The 24,779-nt window shown below is 34.4% G+C and overlaps 1 protein-coding gene across 6 annotated transcripts; it reads left to right on the forward strand.

Moving 5' to 3' along the window:
- Window positions 1-4,189: 4,189 nt before the first annotated feature.
- Window positions 4,190-24,779, forward strand: Pfk (ATP-dependent 6-phosphofructokinase). Of its 6 annotated transcripts, none has more exons than XM_073991438.1 (8): window positions 4,190-4,789; window positions 14,978-15,319; window positions 15,661-15,815; window positions 16,085-16,193; window positions 21,397-21,852; window positions 21,918-22,698; window positions 22,763-22,985; window positions 23,563-24,779. In XM_073991438.1, exons 1-8 carry the CDS (start codon window positions 4,640-4,642, stop codon window positions 23,699-23,701), a joined length of 2,355 nt encoding a protein of 784 aa, XP_073847539.1. In that variant the 5' UTR covers window positions 4,190-4,639; the 3' UTR covers window positions 23,702-24,779. The 6 variants fall into 6 exon arrangements, with proteins under 6 accessions (XP_073847539.1, XP_073847543.1, XP_073847540.1 ...); XM_073991442.1 differs by having other exon boundaries at window positions 4,232-4,789; window positions 21,397-21,846; XM_073991439.1 differs by lacking the exon at window positions 16,085-16,193 and adding an exon at window positions 16,860-16,968 and having other exon boundaries at window positions 4,269-4,789.

Below are 24,779 nucleotides of genomic sequence, written 5' to 3' on the forward strand. Positions count from 1 at the left end.
TTATTCATGCAAAATTTTTAATAAAATTACCGTTATTTTTACATATTATTATAGCAGAGGCATTCCAAAAGAAGAAAAGAACAAAAAATTGCGGCATTTTGCTTTGAAAATTCTTAAAAACTCCAAATATATAGTGCTTATAGGTGTACGAATACGAATTTTGCCACCCACACAGGCGCCATCTATACCTAAATGACGGAATAAATTAAAAATTTGTTTTGTTATTCTTAAATCTTCCTTCGTTATGGTAATTCCTATCAATTATTTCATATTGGCACATAAAATATGGAATTAATAACGATTTTATTCATTTTTTAGGTGTGTACGAATATGAACTTTGCATACTGTAAATGATGGTTGTGCATTGTCCGGGCGTCAAAATCATAATAATATATGCACAGTGACTACCCTTTAGATCCCATTGACCATCAAGTGGTAGAAGCCTTCGTTTGGCTCAAGGGACCCAAAAGTACTATTATTAATAGTAGTAGTAGAACTTGTAATAACGTTGATGCCAATCTGTCAAATATTGGTGATAATAATAATTGGCAAAATGTTCATGATGATATCGATCATGAAATATCATCGGATGGTGTTTATATTTAAATACAACAGGTTTGGTACGATGGTGTTTCACTTGCTCGCGCTCTTATTTCGCTGAAGAAGTGCTCTATGGTGTAATGCGTTATTAAATGTTGCAAAAATACGTCCGAATGGTCAGTCAACAATTGCCGCCACGCAGTAAGCATACAATACACAAAACGCTTGTTAGTGTATATGACACTTTGCAAAAATGTTCGGAATTCGTTGCAAAGGTCCATCTTATTTTGCGGACTATCTCCATGTTGTAACATGAGTACAAATCGGGTCATCATAACCACAAATTTTAGAGTACTCTCGAGATGTTTATCTTGTGGGTGCGATGCAAACTCCGTTCTTAGATATTGCACAACCTCAGAATTAAAAATGGCATTGTATTTATCGTAATCAAAAGTCTCATAAGCGTATTTTCTTATAAAATATTTTAAGTCTAAGTTGGGGTTGAAGTTCACCAAATAGTCAGCTCTAATGTCATATGTATTTCTACTGCCATATGTTTTGTACTTTACTTGTCTTGTCACAAATGCTTCAGTTAGGTGTAAAAGAATATGAGCGGCATCATACATGAACACTTTTCCGCGATAATGTATGTTTATAGAATTATAACCGGGCACCAATGCTTGGTGGTTTGAGGCTGCATCGCAAACATACGCCACGATCTAGACTCCAATATTTGCTGCTGCAAATTCTATTCCTTGAATCATTTCGTTCAGATCGTAATGTTCACGCCATTGCACTCCGATTAAGATCTTCCACTTATATTTAAGTCCGCTTAACATGAACGCATATTCATCGGTCTTTATTCCGTTGCGTGTTATACGTAACTGGTCAAAGCTAAGGACACATTTTTTTATGTCTGTGTGAATGTTGCCATTGTAAGCGAAGTATGAAGACAATTTCCTAGTTGTCGACTCCGCGAATCCCATTAATCTTCTCGGATACCAACTAAGAACCACCGGTACTGGCGGTGTTTTAGTTTCCAAAATTACCATATCTAGATCATAACCCCTCATAGATAGTAGTAATTTTGTCATAATTACTTTTCTTTGGGGCACAGTGTACGAATCAACAACAGCAATTCCTCTTGCCACATCACAGTAATCCATCTGCTTTCGTTTCCATGCTTCTATGATGACATCTTCCTAAAAATTTATAAATATAAATATTTTGTAATTATAGTCGTCGACATTGCACAGTCTAGATTTTCCGAAAAACCTGGCCAAAACTCTAAAAATTCATATTGATTTTTCATAATGATTTTTGGCCAGGGTTTTTTTTAAATAACACAAAATTACCACAAACATAAATTTTACAGAACAATATAAAAGAAAAAATAAACATTTCACTCCGAGATCCATTTTTTAAGTACTACACAAACAACAACGAATTAAAATTTTAAAACTTTTTTAAAATATTATACCGAACGAACTTATTATACCGAACGAAGTTTACTACTGTTTATTCCACTAGAAAATGCCATTGTTAAAACAGTGATGTATGCGAGAATGCAGACTATGTACTACTAAAAGATAAGAATAATCTATACACTTGAAAAAATTTAAGTTCTTTGTTGTTAGGTTGTTTTTTTTTTTTTTAAGAAAACGATGTTATACATTATCATTTTTTTGTATATCTTCATTGTAATGTAATGTTCTGAAGATTTGTACATTACATTCCCGCCGTATTTTTTTTCCAAAGAAAAGCCAAAGAAAAATTCAAAAGTTGTCGAGATATGGTGCGAAATATACAAAATTACGGAAATTTTTTTGGTTTCAGAGATATTGCCACGATTTGTTTTAAAATGTCAATATTTAGCCGTATTTAGATGAAGCCATTTTTTTTTATTTTTTTAATTTCATTTTTGTTATTTTTTTATTATTTTATTTACTTTTTATTTTATTTTTTTATGTTATTTATTTTCATTTTCAGGCACCACAGACCCTAATTATAAAATAGAAGGGCAAAAGGAGGCAGCAGTACAAGCTGTAATACAAATCATTAAAACGACCAAATATTCGCAAAGAGGACTTGCAAAACGCTTCAACATGCCACGCTCCTTTGTCCAAACTCTTATCAAAAGGCACAACCTCCCAAGTAGCACGACAATTTTTCCACAAACAAAACAAGATAAGCAAAAAATTTTAAAACTCATTAAAATAAGAGAAAGAACGGGGGACAGCTTTAGAAAGCTTTCACACGATAATAATATACCGATGAGTACATTGTTTTTTTATGCAAAAAAAAAAAACCAAATTACAAGCATCAATTTAGAAAGGAGATCATCTATTAATGACTCTCAGTACCAATTAAAAGAAAGATTGAAAGATACCGAAGAATTTGATATTCAAGTATAATAATATAATATAAAGTCATTTCTGTTTAGTTTTAATTAAAAAACATTGTTAATACTTAATAGAATTTTGAATTAGCGACCTTTGAAATAAATTTATAATATAAATGATGGTTGTGCATTGTCCGGGCGTCAAAATCATAATAATATATGCACAGTGACTACCCTTTAGATCCCATTGACCATCAAGTGGTAGAAGCCTTCGTTTGGCTCAAGGGACCCAAAAGTACTATTATTAATAGTAGTAGTAGAACTTGTAATAACGTTGATGCCAATCTGTCAAATATTGGTTATAATAATAATTGGCAAAATGTTCATGATGATATCGATCATGAAATATCATCGGATGGTGTTTATATTTAAATACAACAGGACATGTTCAAAAGACATGATCGGCTGGGTTTATCCAACAAAAAGATATCAGTAAATGAAGCATTATAGGCCGTTTATATATAACAAGGTTAACCCAGTGGGTCTGGGTTTCAAATGTCATTTCCATTGTATATACTTCAAACAAATCCTCATAAAGAAGGTTAACCCTGCAAAAAACTATAATATAAACGCCGTATTATTCCTTCCCGTTGAGAAAAAGCTATGTTGATTTCGCATCCCCCAATGTTTTTTCATCATGGTATTTGATTTCAATTGTTTGCCGAAAACGGTTGTATCCAACTGATAGCGCCTTTAGCTTATTCGATTTTAATCTTGACAATTTCTAACAGAATCTAATAATTTAAGGTACCCTAAATATGTCATCACTTCCATTTTAACGCACGTCCATTGTCAAAAAATTTTAATTTTCTTGTGTGCGAATTCTATAACGAAATAATTTATTTGCTAAGGAAGAATTTCATTAACATTTACAGAAATTGAGTAATTACATTTGACAAACATAAATAATCCTGAATTTTTTTTTTTGATTACTATTGCTCACAATCTATTGTTATACCCTAGACAGACGGCAGCATTAATTTGCATTAACTGCCTTAATTCAAATTAATTCGTGCATTATCCACATTCTTAATGCACAAAATCGAGCTGCATTTAAAAGGCATTTAGGTATTTCAATATGGCAATGCCGTAGAAGAGAGCCCATATTCATATGGAGGAGAGAGCATATTCATGCTCTGAGACACAAGGAAAACAAAAAATACATTGCAAACAACAAGAAAACAGCAATCAGCTGTTTCGTAAATGCAGAAACTGTCGTCTGTCAGGCCAAAATTAAATACAGTTATTAATGCAAATTAACGTTGCCGTCTGTCTAGGGTATAAAAGTTTACAGTTTTTTGCCACTTGCCGTGCGCCATACGTTATCATACAAGAGTCGCTTACACAAAACGGCAAAGGTCACCTTGAAATGTCAGTTCGCATATTGTCAAAGCACAAACTGCCAAACTCGGTGTCACCTTGAGAGAAAATTCAATTTCGGCAAAACTCATTCATAATTCCAGCCTCAACGCAACAAAAAGCTTCACTTTGTCCCTTCGTAATTTCCACAATAACAAGAAGGGAAAGTGATTAAAACAAATTACATTTTCTTTTACATCAACGGTAATTTACAGTATACAGAAAAGTGTGTGTGTGTTGGTCGGTTGAGAAAAAGAAGAAAACCGTTGTTCCCAAAATACGTTAAAAAATTATTTAATTGAAGTCTCAAGTGTTTAAGAAAAAAGTATCGTTGTAAAAATGACGACTACAACAGTTAAACAACGTTTCATCGAACGTGGATCCCACAAGGGTAAAGGTCTGGCGGTCTTCACCAGTGGAGGTGATTCTCAGGGTATGAATGCCGCCGTCAGAGCCTGCATCCGTATGGCTATTTATTTGGGATGCAAGGTAAGTTTCCTGGTTTCTGATGCATTTTTTTAATTCTATTTTTGATTTGAAGATAGACGGCATTAGCCCATTAACCTTTAAATTCTTTTCATGGACCCCAATTAGTTCAGTGGTTGTAGAAATTTATTATTAGACGATAAGAGTCGCATAAAATCATCTAATTTATTTCTTGTGTGACAATTCAGTGGCTATTTTTGGATCGTCTGTTCAAGAAAGTATTTTTTATATTTTTCCTTTCATTTAGTGATTAAATACACAAAAAAACAGATGGTTTGTTGTCTTTTTTATCCCCGTGAGTTTAGGACGAACGATTTGTGTGTATGTGCCCCAACACACCCAAAACTCTTTGCCTACCTTCCTCCCTCTTTTTCATGTTTTTTTTTCACCGTGTGTGTCTTGGATGTGCAATGAAAGTACATTAAAAATTACATTGTTTATTTTGTTTACTTGATTCATCAAGTTATTGCATTGTATTTTGCTTCTGTCTTATCGTTTAATGACAGTGTGGAACGGTTTTGATAACAGAGAAATTGCAAAGAGTGCTGCAGAGGCAATGGACAAGAGAATGAGTGTTTTGTTTAAGCCGTCATCAGACCATCTGCTTTTTCACATGTATGACATCAGCTGTTCTGTATATTAGTATACCCAAAGTGACAACATACATGTGAAAAAGCAGATGGTCTGATGGCCGCCTTACATTGCATTATGCAGAGGGAGACAGTTTTTTTGCAATAGAATTTCATTTGTTTATGATGTAATAATATTCATTTATTTTAATTAGTTTGTCAATGCTGTAAATGGATTTATTTGTTTGTATCATTTATGGCCAATTGATACGTGACAAGGATTACATCATTGTTGATTATCCTTTCCTTAGGGATGAATTGCGTGCATGGTAGGATTTTTTAAGCCAATATTGATGGATGGATGATGTCAAATAAGTTGGATTAATATTCAGTACAATAATATGACTTATTTGAGTAAATTTTTAATTGAAAAATGCTTGTGTGACGCTGCCGCCTTATTAATTGTTAAATTCTTCCCAATGCCATCTTCATTTGTCATTAAGTTGTTCAATAAACTGTATAATTACTATGTACGTGAGCACTTCAGTGTATCTTCTTGTTATACACAACGAAATGATAATTGAAAACATGAGTTCATTTGGTAAATGGTATCGGGAATTTTGGAAACCTTTTTGAATTCAATGGTTTTAACGGCTTATCTCTAACATAGTTTAATCAAAATCAAAGAAATAGTTGGCATTACTGCACAGCTGTTGACTAAATTTTGGGAAATGTAAAAAAACTAGTTTTGAAATTCTTAACATATGATGGCTAGTTAATCAGAATCGTTTGTATAACCCAATGTTTGTTTTACATATGCGTGCATAGGTAATGTTGGGGCCATTCACTATAGAAAATAAGCCTTTGACTTTCGCTTTTCTTGCTTATTTGACTAATAGGTATAATTAATTTTAAATTTTAGTTATACCTTTACAAAGTCCGGTTTAATTGACTTATTGATTGACTTAATTTTCTACAAACTTATGTACCTATGTATAATAATCATCGACACAGAGAAAAACATTTAATTATTTTTATCTTTTAATGATGCGGATAATGTAGTTTCTTCCCTTTTATACGTATTTATAATTATAAGAGTTATTAAAAATCAAATGAAATTTTAATTTATTTATTCTTTAAATACTTATACATAATTCTACATAATCAGTAGTATTGTCAAGAAATAGTAAAATGATCTCGTTCCAAGAAAAATTAACGTTTCCATTGAAATTTCATTGAGACCAATATCGTGTGATATCAATGCGTTTAAATGCATATTATGAAAAAACTCTTAATATGATGAAATTGATGATGTATGAATCACAGCTAACACACATTAACATTATATTTTTTAATGTACGTGATCACTGAAACATATTACTATCATGTGCCTTATAACAGGGCTAAACTATTAGACGATTAATGCAAAATATATAGCTTGACTAAAATAATGTAGTAAAACTTATGCTGCTTCCATAATTGGCAAGCAGAAAGATGTTCAAGTAAATCTTTAAAATAATAGCACAATTTGTTTTGCCGAATTAGTAATTTGACTTGTGCCACTGAATGTTGCATTTCTGTTGTTTTAACGAAATTCGTGTATGGCGAGATGTCGTTGACCTCTGTTCAAACATCATTATACACTTTGACAGAGGTTAATGAACTTTATTTGAAACACTTATGTATTTTTTATTCTCCTATGCAGTTCAGTATTTTGAATTTATTGAAACACACTATTTAAAGGTGGGACAACATAAAAATTAAGGTGTATTGTAGTCGGCATAGGAGGTTGCATTTTTGTTTATTATTTATTATTGTTAGCTCATAACAGAGAGAATACCTAAGTTATCGGATGTCCAAATAATATGTAAATAAATAATTATATTTAGAGTAATTTTAGCCAATAATGTGCATGTTTTGATGTGTTTTAAAATCGGGTAATGATTGTGCTAGTGTCGGTAACTTCAATAATGTAGGTAGGTATATGTTCTCCAATATGAATTTGAATTTGTTAGTAATGCAAACATTTTTGGTCTATTCCAGAACTGCAGAAATTTACTATTCTTTCGATAGGTATAATAAAAGAAAAATTGTTATCGTAGTAAAAATTTATAGATTCTTGCAGTTTCTTGAATAGGCATATTAGGGCATATGACGGGAATACACGCGAGCACCCGATTTTTTTTAAATTTTCCACAGGGAGGTCTCGTTGTACTGAACACAAAAATATATGGCTTAAATGTAGTTTAGGGGCACCTCTCGGATCGGGCTGAAATTACACTAGATAGCCCTTGACATCCTGAATACAACGATATATAATTTTCCGGGGGGAAGTCCATACTTCCCGAGATATGGGTCTTGACATTTCGGAAATTTCGTACTTTCACACCTTTAGGTTGTTTATGGGCAACTCTCGGATCGGGCTGAAATTTTTACAGTAGATAGCCCTTGGCATCCTGAATACAACGATATATAATTTTCCGGGGGAGTCCATCCTTCCCGAGATATGAGTCTTGACATTTTACAATTCTAACGTGGGCAATATGGGCATCGCTTTAAAGCTTATGGGGAGTACTTTTATGCACGCGACCTATTTTTACACCTATTTATAGGAGCATGTATTAAATTCCTGTTCAAAGCCGGCTACTTAGGAAACTTTAAATTTACAAGAATGTTTTCTTTGCGTAGCCCACTTTTGTCATTGTCCATAGGAGAAAGTCTTAAATCACCGGCCGAAGGCCTGCTATTGACAAAGAAAATTATAATTTAAAGAAAATTTAGAACTTTAAAGGCCTATATCTCGGGAAGTATGGACTTCCCAGAGATGATATATATATATATATATATATATATATATATATATATATATATATATATATATATATATATATATTGTTTTTTTGTTGTGTTCAGGACAACGAGACCTACCTGTGGTAAAAATTTCAAATAGCGCGTGCGCGTGTATACCCGTCTTGTTCACATTTTAGTTTTTAAATACAAATGTAATAAAAAACAAGTAAAAAAGTATCAGTCAGCTTTGCTGACAGAGATATACTCTCAGCCAGTGTATATTGATAATTTTTTTCCCAAAAAACGTATGTGTTTGGGGGGTTTTAAAAATTTTGGATGTATGAACAGAAAAAAATGTTGATTAGGAAGAAAGATCAAAAGTTTTGCGGTGGAGGAGATACTTAAAGGAATGGATCGACATTGACCATTATGGAAGTGGATCTCTAGCCACTACATATGGTGCCATAGGGGGTTTTCACACCTTTCGGGCTGTTCGCTCAAGAAGTATGGACTTGCCCCTGAAAAAATTTTAACATCGTAATTGAGGCAGCGAATGCAAGTTGCTTCAACAAAAATCAAAGTGATTCGATTGGAGGTCTTAAAGTGAACTTATCCGAAATTTTGTGTGGGAGGTACCGGATGGAGTGGACAAATATAGTCCGTATTTGAACCTGATCTATATTTGGTAGATATATTACGATGTGTAAAGTATGGACCAAATCGGTCACTCCCTTCAAGAGTTATCGTGCGCACAAACTGTCCGAACATTTTCGAACTTTTGTGGGGGAGGTACCGGAAGGAGTGGACCGATGTAGCTCATCTTCGAACTTAAACTAAGTTTGGGCAAAATATTACGAAAGCCAAAATTTGAGCCGAATCGGATCATCCGTTTGAGAGTTATCGTGCGCTCCAGCCAGCAGGACAGACAGACGGACGGACATGGCTAGATCGACTCCAAATTGTCTGAAACACATTTCGTCCAAACATACTTGGGGTCTAAAACCATTTTTTCGATGAGGCACATTTTCATCGTATCAAAGTGTATATACCCTCCTTACCTCCCTCATAACAAGTACTACTCTCGAGGGAAGCAACCGTTTTAGCCCTATCATTTCACGTCTGTTTTCCAGACATTGGTTCGAATTTCAGTCCACTTCTTCAGGTGCCTCACACTTAAAATTCCAAATATTTGACGTAAAATGCAGTTTAAGGATATGTATCAGTTTTTATTTTTTTCGGAGACAAGTCAATATTTCATAAGATAACGGCACAAATCTCTAAAAGAACCAGCCGGCACCAACTAAAATGTCTGCTGAGCGCAATAACTTTTCGATTTGGCCGTTACTTTGCGCTACCTAATACGTCTTCCGAACGTACTTCATGTTCCATGCTAAATACCTTTAGCGAATAACACCTTCGGTTACCTCCGTCACAAAAATTCAACATTTTCGCTTAATTGAAATCGTTACCGAAGGTACTCCTTGTTGTTCTGTTTACAGTAATACAGGGTGTTTTTTTAAGCCCGATAGAACTTGAAATTGTAAAAAATAACACAAAAAATTAAATTGTAATCAAAATTTTTTTTTATTCGAAAGATCAATACGTGACATTAACATTTGAAAATGATTTCGGCTGTTCTTGACGAAGTGCATTCTGGACGTCCAATTTTTGGCCACTTTTTCGAGCACTGCTGGCCGTATGTCACGAATAATACGAACAATGCTGGCCTCCAAGGCATCAATTGTTGCTGGTTTATCGGCATAAACCAGTGACTTCACGTAGCCCCACAGGAAATAATCGAGAGGTGTCAAATCGCACGACCTTGGAGGCCAATTGACAGGTCCACTTCTCGAAATCAACTTATCGCCAAATTTTGATTTCAATAAGTCGATGGTTGCGTTCGCCGTATGGCACGTAGCGCCATCCTGTTGAAACCACATCTCCTCCGGATCAATGTCATCCATATTTTCAAACAAAAAATCATTGATCATGGTGCGGTAACGATCTCCATTGACCGTAACGCGAGCTCCGGCCTCATTTTTGAAGAAATAAGGTCCGATGATGCCACCAGCGTGAAAACCGCACCATACGGCGCATTTTTCTGGATGTAATGAAGTCTGTAGGGTCTCTTGTGGATTGGTCTCACTCCATATGCGGCAATTTTGCTTATTAACAAACCCGTTAAGCCAAAAATGCGCTTGTTCAGATGGACGATTATGTACGCCATACAAATGAAGTCGTCTATAAGTTGCGCGAATCGACGACTGATTTTCAAAGTAAATTTGGATAATTTCGTAGCGTTGTTTAAGCGTTAGTCTATTCATGATGATTTGTCAGAGTATACTGAAACAAATAAAAAAAAAGTTTCATCAAAATTTAATTTTTTGTGTTACTTTTTACAATTTAAAGTTCTATCTGGCTTAAAAAAACACCCTTTATAAGAAAAAAAATTTTACTTATGTTTAAGGGCAGTTCAAGCATTGTTTTGAAATTTTAATGTAAGGTATTCCTTGTGATGCTGATTACAACAATACATTTTTTTTCTTTGGCTAGTCTATGCTTTTTGACATTATAACTCAAGAGGCCCAAAACACCTACGTTGACCCTCTAAAATGATACGTTGGCACGAAAACTATCAAAAGGAATGGCTTCCAAAAATAGATACGCCTGCAAAATGGCTATGTCTGTCCAAAAGTTCAACACTATTGTCCTTTAATCTAAATAAAATTCAAAAGGAGCAAAAATACTGAAACCCCCTAATACATAATTTTGGGAAATGGATTTCGTTTGTCCATAGATGAGCGTATATCTCCGTCCCCTTGAGTTTTCTCATTATCATCTCTAAGTTGAAACGACAAAAAGACGAAACTCACGGGGAGTTTATATTCGGAATATGGCTGATTAGCTCAGCAATTACTATCAGAATAAGACGAAATGAATCGGGGTGCACTCATTGATATGAATGCAGTCTCATGAAAATGACAATTCTATCCGTCCTTAAAGTAATTTTTGGGGCTTGGGGTTTCTCATGGGCGACCTCTAACCGTCTATAGCCATTGCTTAATTGTTGTAATCTTGATATAAAATTATTAATTACGTTTTAAATGAATTGTTAAAAATTGTGGATGTTTTTTTTTCCTTTTATATCCAATTGAGACAAAACACTTCTGCGTTATAGAAGAGTCGCACTCTACAATATTCTTTAGTTGATGGGATAGCTTGAGTGCACTTTATAAGCATTTTTATTTATTTAAAAAAATTATCAATTGTTAATGAATTTGAACTTTAAAAAGTTTGATAAAATATTTTAGAGCCAGACCACTCCTTTTCATTTGCATATTTTTATTAGCCGTTGTTTTTATTTTTATTGTCAGTTACGTCGATATCTTTTCATCATTACCTTATTTATATAGGGTCAACTAGAAAGACAAATATGGTCAATTTCAAAGTGATATTATTCTTATTACAATCAAATAATAATAATGTATAATATTAACAATATTATTGGTCAAGAGAACTTTCCGGGTGACCCATGTTGGACCACCCAATAGAGAAACATTTCTTTATTTTGCCCTTTGGCTCCAAGAGCACATATTTCATTGACTAAATAAAAATCACTATCAATCTAATTTTTTGGTGAAAAAGGTTAAGAAGTCAATTAATTATGTCATACTCGTATGTTTTCCACATGTATAGCATAATAACACCAATGCTTCAAAGAAAACCAACCGCATGGTAAATTTTTATGAGTTCAATTGGTGATTGACAGCAATAAAAAATCATAATAATTATTGATAAGGCCAAAAGAATAGCATTATGTTAAAGTATACATCAATACAATCAATACAATTTTCAGGCAATGTACAGGGATGGCCCTCGGTGAAAATAGGATGCATATTTTCTTGAATTTAGAATGGGCGGGGTACTCCCCTTTGCCATATATAAGATAAGCTATATCTTTTTATCAATAAAAATCAATTGCCGTTTTTATGGAATGAAAATTTTTCTACGCCCATCTTTATACCCTCCACCATAGTATGGAGGGTATATTAAGTTTGTCATTCCGTTTGTAACACATCGAACTAATCGTTTGCGACCCTATAAAGTATATATATTCTTGATCAGGATAAAATTCTAAGACGATCTAGCCATGTCCGTCTGTTGTAATCACTCCAGCGTCCGCAATAATTGAGATAGAGTGCTGAAATTTTGCACCCGACGGTCTTTTTTCCATAGGCAGGTCAAGTTCGAAGATGGACTATATCGGTCCACTCTTTGGTATAGCCCCCATATAACGGTACCTCCGGATTTGAGGTATTTTGACGTTCTTCGCCACATTTACAGACCGAATTAGCTATAATTTGGTACTTAGGGTTCCTAGTGATCAACAAACTTATATCCCAAAGGATATGGGCATAGGTCCATGTTTGGTATAGTCCCCATATAACGGTACCTCCCAATTTTCGGTATATTGAGAATTTTAGCCACAATTTTTTGGCTTTTTGCAATTTGACATTTGAGGCTCTCCGTGGTCATGAAACATCTCCACGAAACATCGTCAACATAGGTCCATGTGTTAGTATAGCCCCCATATATCGGTAACTCCCGATTTTCGGTATTTTGAAAATTTTAGCTACAATTTTTAACCGAACTAGCTGTAAATTGCCATTTGAGGTTCTCAGTGGTCATGAAATATCTTCACCAAACATCGTCAACATAGGCCTATGTTTTGGTATAGCCCCCATATAACGGTACCTCCCGATTTTCGGTATTTTGAGAATTTTAGCCACAATTTGTAACCGAACTTTTTGCAATTTGACATTTGAGGTTCTCAGTGGTCATGAAACATCTCCACGAAACATCGTCAACATAGGTCCATGTGTCGGTATAGCCCCCATAAAACGGTACCTCCCGATTTTCGGTATTTTGAGCATTTTAGCTACAGTTTTTAACCGAAATATCTATAATTTGACATTTGAAGTTATCAGTGGTCATAAAACATCTCCAACGAAACGTCGTCAACATAGGTCCATGTTTTGGTATAGTCCCCATATAACGGTACCTCACGATTTTCGGTATTTTGAGAATTTTAGCCACAACTTTTAACCGAACTTTTTGCAATTTGACATTTGAGGTTCTCAGTGGTCATGAAACATCTCCACGAAACATCGTCAACATAGGTACATTGTTGGTATAGCCCCCATATAACGGTACCTCCCGATTTTCGGTATTTTGAGAATTTTAGCTACAGTTTTTAACCGAAATATCTATAATTTGACATTTGAAGTTATCAGTGGTCATAAAACATCTCCAACGAAACGTCGTCAACATAGGTCCATGTTTTGGTATAGCCCCCATATAACGGTATCTCCCGATTTTCGGTATTTTGAGAATTTTAGCTACAATTTTGTCTATTCAAAAATAATCGTCAAAATAGGTCCATGTTTTGGTATATCCCCCCATATAACTGTACCTCCCGATTTTCGGGAATTTTCAGTGGTCACGAAATTTCTTCACTAAAATTCGTCAACATGGGTCCACTTCTGAGGGTCTACATTGTTTTGATGAAACTACCCTCAATTTGACTCTTGAAGTTCCCTGCAGCTATAAAACTTTTCCGCCAACAAATTTAAAGATAGGTCGACTCTTTGATATAGCCCCGTAGGTAATACCTTTCACCTAGCTGAACACATTTTTTAGATTAGATAACACTGTGCAACAAAATGGAAGTGAAAGTCTGGGGCACGGAAAATTCTTCTTTGGGAAGAAAGGCCTTGATGAGTATATTATGAACCCCGAAGGACAGATCCGCCGTGAGTCGAACTTCAGTGTTATGGCGTGATGAAATTTTTGTTAGAGACCCTGTGGGCCATTAGGAATTAGCGTTATATCTTTGTTCCCTGTTGCTTGAGTGCTCTACAAAAACAACAAACGAAGTTATAATGCTAATTCATGATGGCTTACAGGGTCTCTTGAAAAACTTCATCACGACATAACGCGGAAGTTCGACTCACGAGGCATCTGTCCTTGGGGTTTTTAATATACACACACCCAGGGCTTTCATGTCCAAAAGGAATTATTTCTGCCTCAACATTTGTGTTCACAGTGTAATTTAAGTGGGAGGCAGTAGGAGTCTATCCATTGTAGAAAAGTTGTTCCACCTAAAATTGTGAAAGGACCCTAATTATTCCATTTTAATTAAGACTATTTTATGGTGGAGGGTATAAAAAGTTCGGCCCGGCCGAACTTAACGACTTTTTACTTGTTTCAATTTAAATCTTTTCTGCAAAAACTACTGAACCGATTTTCCTGAAATTGTCAGGAAATGTACAGGGATGGCCCCCGAAAACAGGCTACATATTTTATTAAATTCCAGAGGGGGAGGTAACCCCCTATGCGATATTTTTAAAAAACGCTAAATTTGCAAAAATTACGCATGTATCGGTTTACGGATTAATCTAGGTACTTCTTTGAGGCCTAAAGACCCGACCATTTTTTTAAATTTTATAATTAGATCGCTTTAGGATAAAGACAGGGGTCATGGAATGGGCGAAAAATCCAACAAAGTCGTAAGAGAAAAGAAAGGTTACAGACAAAATCAGTTGATAAATTTAAAATACTCCTCGGTTTGACAATGGACCGGAAGAAGTAAGGTAGAAAATACCTATTTTTGAATTGTCAAACATAAAGTCCATAAAAAGTTGCCATTAAAACATATTACGACGGCGAGCAGCAACGCGGACCGGGGGTCTGCTAGTGTTTTAATAAAAAAATAAATATAGTTAATTTCTTTACATTTCTAATTATTTTTCTCCATCTCTTTCTTTTGCAGGCTTACTTCATTCGTGAAGGTTATCAGGGTATGATAGATGGTGGCGACAATATTGTTGAAGCCAACTGGTCCTCTGTATCGTCCATTATTCATCGTGGTGGCACCGTTATTGGTTCCGCCAGATGTATGGATTTCAAACAACGTGCTGGTCGTTTGAAGGCTGCCTATAATCTCATCCAAAAAGGAATTTCCAATTTGGTTGTCATTGGTGGTGATGGTTCTTTGACTGGTGCTAACCAGTTCCGTCTAGATTGGCCTTCGTTGTTGGAAGAACTTGTGAAAACTGGACAAATTACTGAAGAGCAAAAGCAAAAATATGCTGTTCTGCATATTGTTGGTATGGTAAGTAGTTGCTAATAATTGTCATGACTCATGAGTGGCAAAGTGTGATAAGTTGTTAATGTTGGGAAAAGGATATATTTATAATGAGTGTTAGTGGCAAATCATGACTAAGAATCATTACAAATAATTAGGCACTTTTAATTGCCGCAATTCTTAGTTTTTCGTTGGGAGAGGATCTTGAGAACGTCGTTTCTAGTTCACTTACCTCTCTCATCAGCAAACCAATAATTGCGGCATTTTAAATGAAATTTGTCATGATTTTTATCAAAAATACAAGGTTTTAAATATTGAATTCATTTTGAACATTTTGTTATTAAAGCTTAATTTTTGTTTCCTTTTAGGTTGGATCCATTGATAACGATTTCTGCGGCACCGACATGACCATTGGTACCGATTCTGCTTTGCATCGTATCATTGAAGCTATTGATGCTATCGTTAGTACTGCCTACTCACATCAACGTACCTTCATTATGGAAGTTATGGGTAGACATTGTGGGTAAGTTTCATAATTTGAATACTAGTTTTGTGTTTTATTTTTTATTTAAATTTATACAGGAGCAATAATTTAAAACAAATATTCCCTCATTCAACACAAACAAAGAAAATATTTTCCTTATTTTTTTCAAAATTAAACAACCAACTGTCCCATGTATTCCCTTGCAAACAAACATTCCTTGGAATTGGCTTTCAAAAAACACGTTGTTGTTGTCATAAAGTTTTTCACTACAAAACTTTTTCCAAAAATAACTAACACCTTTAAATTAGTTATTTATCCGTAGTCACTGGAATTGTATCTGAGGCTGATTATGTATTTTGTCCCGAATCGCCACCACCAAGTGATTGGCCAGATAAACTTTGTGATAAATTAATACAGGCAAGATTTTTTATATGAAAAGTGTTTCTGTTTCCTTTTTTCTTTGTGTAAATTGCTCTCCACTATATTCTTCACTCATTTACTTATATCTCTAAAGCATATACTTTACAGAAAGATTCAAAACAAAAAAGTTAATATTTAAGAAATCGCTTGATTTGTTATTAAACCTAGTGGTCACATGGTACGTTTAGTTCCATATATATAAAAGCTTAGATTTTGAATTACACCTAAGAATTTCTTTAGAAATCCCTTTATAATGCTAGAAAACAAATTGGCAATTCAACGATCAAATTGGTCTAGATGCTTTCACTGCACACTTTTTTATTTTGTATATTCAATTTTTTTTTGGTTGGGGGAAAAGTGTGTAAACAGATGTCACTAACCAATAAAATAAGAGACATTTTCTTTTACTACAAGTAAAAAGTGTACGCACAAATTGTTTAGGACAGAGGGACAATATTTCATTCTTGCTGCAACAAATTGAAAATGTTAGGGAACTGAATATGTTAGGTGCGATAATTTGTATTGTTTGGCTCCTGTTTCCACCATTTGAGATTTTGTTTCATAAATTCTTTGTTTTAATGATCGATCGATTGTGGTTATTGTATGTTTATCATCCATTTTTTCGTTTTCTCTTTGTGTCTTCCATGAACTTTCTTTTTGCAGTTATTTGGCTGTTGTGGCAGGTTTATCATGTGAAGCTGATTTTATTTTCATTCCTGAAGCTCCTCCATCAAGTGATTGGCCTGATAAACTTTGTCATAAATTGAATCAGGCAAGAGACAATTATGCAAAACAACTAAGATCGGCTTTTTGTTTATATATTAGAAGCGAATCCAACAATTTGTTGTTTAAATGTGTTGCTTTTATTGCGTTTTAGTAATTTAAATTTTCTATTTTTTTTTTTTTTGCTGTTGTTAAGCTTTTATTTGTTATACAAAGATTATTTTCAATAGCTGCAAGCTACCACTACCAAATAGCTTTGAATGTTTTTTAAAAACACTTTTTTCTTTCTTTTTTTTATATCATCACATACAAATCATAATACACACTACCGCACACACACAAATCTTGTATTATATGTATCATAAACATCAGTAAAATCATAAAAGTTATTCCATATACATATATTACAGATTTAGAGAATCAGAAATGTTCCAGAGTTAGAGAATTCAATTCTAGTTATTAGCGACATGCCTGAATGTTTTCATACAGATTCAAATGTTATTTAGTAGAGTGTCCTTATCATTCTGAATGTCCTCAGTTATTGTTTGTTTAATAGTCAGTCTGTTATTATGTGACTATAGTAAATGAACGTTAACATTTACATTGAAAAATTGGAAATTTACATTACATATTATATTAAGAAAGTGATCATAAAGATTTAAAAGCGATATACAGTACTTCATTGTCGCTTTTGTTTGAAGAGAAATTTTCAAATTTGATCCAAAATCATAATTTTATGTTTTACGTTCGCCCTCCTTTAACATGTTTTGGGACCCATTTTTATTTGCTTATTTAGTCCATATTTACATTAGGCAATTTTCCTTGCGGCAATTGTCAGTTTTCGGTGAGAGAGGGTGTTGAGAGGCAAAGGGTTTAACATATGCCTCACCTCTCTCACCATCAAACTGAAAATTGCCGCAAGGAAAATTGCTTAACGTAAATATGGACTTAGACCAGCGACGACCACAGAAATACAACCAAAGCGAAGACATGAATGAACGTATGAGTGAAAAAAAGCAACAACCACATTATGTTTTTGTTTGTTTTCATTCATTTACACTGTACGTGAGAGAGAAGCAAATGCAAAAACAACTCAGTGGGCGCCCTCACTATACGATCTAAGCAAAGAAGCTCGTCCCTGACTTAGACCTACAAGCTAGTATGTACATTAGGGTTATGACTTTTCGACATTTCTTTCTCAAAAATGATTTCCTGTAGCACTAATGAATGAACTGAAATATAAAAAAAGTTCACGCACAAACGGATTTAAAAAATGTATGAAAGGAAAAAAAATTCTCAAAAACTTATTTCTTTTTGCACGAATGAAAACTTAAGCTTGCTTATAACTAAAATAACGTTTATTCCATTCAAATATTCAAAAAGGTCATGCACAAACCACTTCGAAGAAATTTTGATTTTTTTTCTTTTTGTTAAAAAATTATATCTTTGAAAAAAGCCTTTACGACATTTCGCTGTTTCTCGGAATTAAAGAAAACAAGTAAAAAAGTATCAGTCGGCGACAGAGATATACCCTCAGCCTGTGCAAATTGAAACACTTTTTTCACAAAAAACTTATGTATTTAGGGGGTTTCAAAATTTTGGTAATATGAACCGACAAAAATGTTGATTAGGATTAAAGTTCAAAAATTTTGCGGAAAAGGTACTTAAAGGAATGGACCGACATACACCATAAGGGTGCCATAGGGGGTTTTTACACCCTTCGGGTTGTTTTCTCTAGAAGTATGGACTTGCCCCTGAAACAACTTTTACCATCGTAATTGAGGCAGCGAATTTAAGTTGCTTCAACAAAAATCAAAGTAATTCAATAGCAGGTCTTAAAGTGAACTTATCCAAAATTTTGTGTGGGAGGTACGGGATGGAGTGGACAAATATAGTCCATATTCGAACCTGATCTATATCTGGTAGATATTATAAGAATGTGTAAAGTATGGACTATTTACGAACTTAAACAAAGTTTGGAAACAATATACCAAAGCCCAATTTTGGCCGGAATCGGCATATCAGTTGGAGAATTATCTTGCGCTTCCACCCATAAAAATGGTGTCATAGGGTTTGTTTTTCAACTTTCAGGCTATTTTTCACGAAGTATGGACCTGCCCCTGAGGAAACTTGTACCTTCGTATAGGGGACAGTGAATACAGTGTGTGGGAGGTACTCGAAGGAGTTTACCGATTGAGTTCATATTGGAACCTCATCTAAGTCTGGTAGAAATTTCATAATGTGCAAAGTATGGAACAAATCTGTTTCTCCCTTTAAGAGTTATCGTACGCACAAATTTTCCGAACATTTTCGAACTTTTGTGGGGGAGGTACCGGAAGCAGTGGACCGATATAATCCATCTTTTAACTTGAACTAAGTTTGGACAAAATATTGCGAAAGCCAAATTTTGGACCAAATTGGCAGATCCGTTCGAGAGTTATCTTGCGCTCCACCACTACACACGGTGTCATAGGGTTTTTTTGTAACTTTCAGGCTATTTTCTCAGGAAGTATGGACTTGCCCCTAATGAAGTATACAGCGTCGTATAGAGGACAGCGAATACAACTTGCGAAAACAAAAATCAAAGCGATTCGAGACCAGGTCCTAAACTGAACTTTTCCGAAATTTTGTGTGGGAGGTACCCGAAGGAGTGGACCGATTAAGTCCATATTCGTGGTATGCACGATATCACTTGAATGGGGCAACCAATTTGGTCCAAACTATGGAACTCCTAATATTTTATCAAAATTTAGTTTAACTTCTAAAATGGCCCATATCGGTCCTCCTTAAGGGTACCTCCAACACAAAAGTTCAACATTTGTGTCTTAGTGCAGTTAATTCCTAATCCACATTTTTGGTGGCAAGTTGAAATGTCCATAAAGGGCCACAAAATTCAGAAGAGACCTTAAATACATTCGATCTGTCCGTAGGTGAAGGTTTCACTTCACATTGGCTCAGGGTATATATCTGTCGGCAAAGCCGACTGACACTTTTTTACTTGTTTCAGTCAAAAGTTCATTCAACCGTGCTACAAGAAAATCATTTTTGAGAAGAAAGTCGAAAAGTCATAACCCTAATGTACATATCATACCAAGAGATTGGCCACAACATAATTGGTCTGTTCCAGTACTGCAAGAATCTACTATTTTTTCCGATAACATAAAGGAAAAAATGTTATCGTAGTAAAAAATAGTAGCTTCTTGCAGGTTCTGGAACAGAGCAAATGTAAATCCAAACTGGCATTATAGTATTTCATTATCCCTTTTGTTTGAAATGAAAATTTCCACCTGATTTGTTTTCAAAATTTATCGCAAATTATAATTTTATGTTTCATATTCACCTTTGTCGTCGTTTATTATGTTTTATAACCCAATTTCATTTAGTTATTTAGCCCTTCAAGCTGGTATGTCCTCTGGTTCAGATTATATTTTTATACCCGAAGATCCTGCCCGCGAGAATTGGAGAGAAACTTTATGTGAAAAACTACTTCAGGTTAGAAAGTTGTTAAAAAAACCCTACGAGAATGGGTGAAAAATAATATTTCAGTATTGGCGTGTTGTCTCCATTGGGAATTTATTTAAAAAAATAGTTTTTGTGTTTGTTTTTACAAAGGGTACAATTTCGATTTTTTTAGAAACTAAAAAGTATGTAACGGACTAAAAGTGGAATATAGCGTTTATTTTCACATATTTGCCCCCTGTTCTTGTAACTATTTTTTGTTCGTTCGTCTATATTCGTAATAATTCAGCATCTATAGATGACAGACGGACTTAATTTTTCGTAAGCGCGCTCCATATACGTTTAAGAATTCCTCTTTTAAAAATCAGAGCTCTACATTTGCGCTAAGGCGAGTAAATCGATCTACAAAATTTGACAATTCGTGTGAGAAGAATAAAAACTTTTACAAAAACAGGGGGTTAGTAGCATGCTAGACCATAAGTAGCTTTACACAGGTATGACAGTAAAACCAATTCAATTATTTTATATTCATAACGTTTATTAATTTTCTAATTGGTTAATTTTGTATATGCTTTTTTCTTCATTGTGTATCTTGCTTTTCATCATCATCATCATTAGCGTAACTTCATTTTGGTGTTGGTTTAATTTTTTTCTTCAATGTCTTATAGCACTTATATGTAGTCAGTCATAATCTATCATATACAGCATACATTTCCATACATTATCCATTACTCAATCCCATTATCTGTAACGTATTTCTTTTGTTGAATATTAATATGATGACGTTCTTTAAATACATACCAACTTAATATGAAAGTTTTATTAAAAAAAAATATAAAAAATATATAAAACAAATTGGCAATTCACAAAAATTGGCTGTAACTAATTGTTTATGGATTTTTTTTTTCAAATTAAGTTGATTACTATTAATATGTGTGTGCTTAATATTTTGGGTTTCCCCAGATTTTTTATTCCACATTTGACTAATCAATCTCTTTCCCACACAATCCACAAACAGGAGCGTAATGCTGGTCAACGCTTAAACATTATCATTGTTGCTGAAGGTGCCATTGATCGTGATGGCAAACCAATTTCTGCCGAGGATGTTAAAAAAGTTGTTGTGGACAAATTGCAACAAGATACCCGCATTACTGTATTGGGCCATGTACAACGTGGTGGTAATCCAAGTGCTTTCGATCGTGTCTTGGGTTGCCGCATGGGTGCTGAAGCCACTTTGGCTTTGATGGAAGCCACCCCCGAAACTGTACCCGTTGTCGTTTCCTTGGATGGTAATCAAGCTGTGCGTGTACCCTTGATGGAGTGTGTCGAACGCACTCAAGCTGTTGCCAAGGCCATGGCTGATAAGAACTGGGAATTGGCTGTTAAACTACGTGGTCGTTCCTTTGAACGCAACTTGGAAACCTACAAGATGTTGACCCGCTTGAAGCCACCTAAGCGCGAGGGGCAAGTAAGTGTGGGTGTTGACGTGTTTGTTTTGGTGGTTTTCTTCTTTTTTGACATGTATTGATTTTTTTATAGGGTTATCGTTTGGCTGTTATGCACATTGGTGCTCCAGCTTGTGGTATGAATGCTGCAGTTCGCAGTTTTGTGCGTAATTGCATTTATCGCGGTGATACCGTTTACGGTATCCACGATGGTATTGAAGGTTTGATTGCTGGCAATATTAAGGAAATGGGTTGGTCCGATGTCACCGGTTGGGTTGGACAGGGTGGTGCTTTCTTGGGCACCAAGCGTACCTTGCCCGAATGCAAGTTCAATGAAATTGCTGCTCGTCTCAAGGAGTTCAAGATTCAGGGTCTTTTGATTATTGGTGGTTTCGAGGCCTATCATGCCTGTGGACAAATTGCCGATCAACGTGCAAACTTCCCTGAATTCTGTATCCCAATGGCAGTTATTCCCTCGACAATTTCCAACAATGTTCCAGGCACTGAATTCTCTTTGGGTTGCGATACTGGTCTCAATGAAATCACCGAAATTTGTGATCGCATTCGTCAATCTGCCCAAGGTACAAAACGCCGTGTGTTCGTCATTGAAACCATGGGTGGTTATTGTGGCTATTTGGCCACATTGGCTGGTTTGGCTGGTGGTGCTGATGCTGCTTACATCTTTGAGGAGAAATTCTCCATCAAGGATTTGCAACAAGATGTCTATCATATGGCCTCGAAAATGGCTGAAGGTGTACAACGTGGTTTGATTTTGCGCAATGAGAAGGCTTCGGACAACTACAACACCGATTTCATTTATCGTTTGTATTCTGAGGAAGGCAAAGGTCTTTTCTCCTGCCGTATGAATATTTTGGGTAAGTCCGATTGAAACACTAAAAATATTTTACATTACAACTAATTGCTACTTTTCTTGAACAGGTCACATGCAACAAGGTGGATCACCCACACCCTTCGATCGTAACATGGGTACCAAGATGGCTGCCAAATGCGTTGATTGGTTCTCTGAACAATTCAAGAACAACAAACAAGCTGATGGCACAATTAAATGCACCAACAAGGAATCCGCTGTCCTTTTGGGTATTGTTAGACGTCAGTACAGATTCACTCCTTTGGCTGATTTAATTTCTGAAACTAACTTTGAGTAAGTTGAACAAACAAGTTCGTTATTATAAGTTATCACTTGCTATTGGTTGGATTTTAAAAGACAGCATCGAGGCTTTAAAGACATAATTTTTATTTCATTTTAACTTGTTGACTTCAGAATAATTTGAAGGCTATAAATCTCGGTAAATCCAAGATAGCAATTAAAGGATGTAAAAAATACGTCAATTAATTAAAATACGACAATTTTAATATTAGTTAATGGACATTGTTGAAAGTCTTCGATATTAAATGTTAGAATGACATAAACTGAATAACAAGATAACCCTTGAAACGTTGCCGGCTCGCCTGGAGTTATGCTACAGAAAAACAAAATTATATAGACAGCATTCGAATTTATTTTAATTGAAAATGTGTTTTGGTTTTAAATTGCATTTTGTTTACAAAACTTGTACTTTGTTTTAATGTGAACATGTTATAATTACAAACTGATAGAATTTACATTATCAGAAATGACATATTAGAAAACGTTTAAAATAGTAGATCTTTATGTTTTGTTTTAATTGCTGTCGCTTTTTATTTTTTATAATTTAATAATTGTATTTTTTATTTTTTAGACAACGTATTCCTAAGACACAATGGTGGCTGAAATTGCGTCCCCTACTCAGAATATTGGCTAAACACGACTCTGCTTATGAAGAAGAAGGTTTGTACATTACCGTAGAAGAAGAATGCGCTACCGATGCTGTGGCCTAAGTCGTCGTCATCATGATGTTGTACGCTCTGTAAACTGCGAAATCATTTTTTTCCTCTCATATGATTTCTTTGCTAGCCAAGCCAGAAGCAGCAGCCAGTCTAGAGTAAAAAATGAATGTTCTAAACTACAACAACTATTTCAGTTTCGCACACACACACAATGAAGCTTGAGATGAAAATTAAGCTTGAAGGTGTAATTTAAAATCGTAGAGAAGCTTTTTAAATATTAAAACCCTACAAATTTCTTTAGTTTAGTTTGCACTTTCTTTTTTGAAAAGTTGTACGTACATTTAAGTATTTCGAATTGAATATCATTATTACTTTAATTTTTTTTATTTATTTTTCGAAAATAAGGCATTATTTTGGCGTTTCATTTTTAATAGTTTTTACATATCAAAAGTTGTTAATTAACTCAACTCAGGACTTGTTGTTTGTTTTTTATCCCAGTTTTTTTATTCGTATTACGAATATATGATGATCCATAAATGCATTCTTCTCATTTTACAAATTTATTTTTTAGTTATTTATTTTATTTCATCACTCTAATAAAAAACAAACAAAAAATCACATTCATTAGTACGCCATCCCGTTTACAATGAAAAATTGATGATATTGTAGTTACTTATTATAATTAGAATAATTATATATTGTTACAACAACAAACAATAACAATAAAAAAATAGAATCCAAAAACAAGTATCTAACTGAAATACGTATATATTTTTTGAAATAAATTTCAAGCTGCTATTATTGTATCTAGAGGATTTTGATGGCAGCCAGCCAGCAGTCTTGTAAATCCCCCCCTTTGGTTTTGTTTGACAAAATAACTGTTATAATTGTTAATCAGGTTAATAGATAACAAACTATTTATCGGAACAATAAGAATAAAGTTAACTTTTTAAAGAGACCCCACAAACATCCATTGAAAACAGTATGGGACGAATCACAATATACACTGTGCATGTGTATTTAACACAACACTGTATCATCTATACAAAATAACTTGAAATTAATTCCGAAATGTTGTACAATTTTGAATGTGAAAACTATAAATAAATTGAAATGAAAACTGAACAAA

Source organism: Musca autumnalis, unplaced genomic scaffold, assembly GCF_047663935.1.
Source record: "Musca autumnalis isolate F117 unplaced genomic scaffold, ASM4766393v1 scaffold_5, whole genome shotgun sequence".
NCBI lineage: Eukaryota > Metazoa > Arthropoda > Insecta > Diptera > Muscidae > Musca > Musca autumnalis.

What these genes read in the sequence shown, in the direction of transcription:
- Pfk (XM_073991438.1), top strand. Translation starts at nt 4,640, where the DNA reads ATGACGACTACAACAGTTAAACAACGTTTCATCGAACGTGGATCCCAC. An exon ending in CTATTTATTTGGGATGCAAG is followed by an intron (nt 4,790 to 14,977) that starts GTAAGTTTCCTG and finishes TTTCTTTTGCAG; the next exon opens with GCTTACTTCATTCGTGAAGG. An exon ending in AGCGCGAGGGGCAAGTAAGT is followed by an intron (nt 21,853 to 21,917) that starts GTGGGTGTTGAC and finishes ATTTTTTTATAG; the next exon opens with GGTTATCGTTTGGCTGTTAT.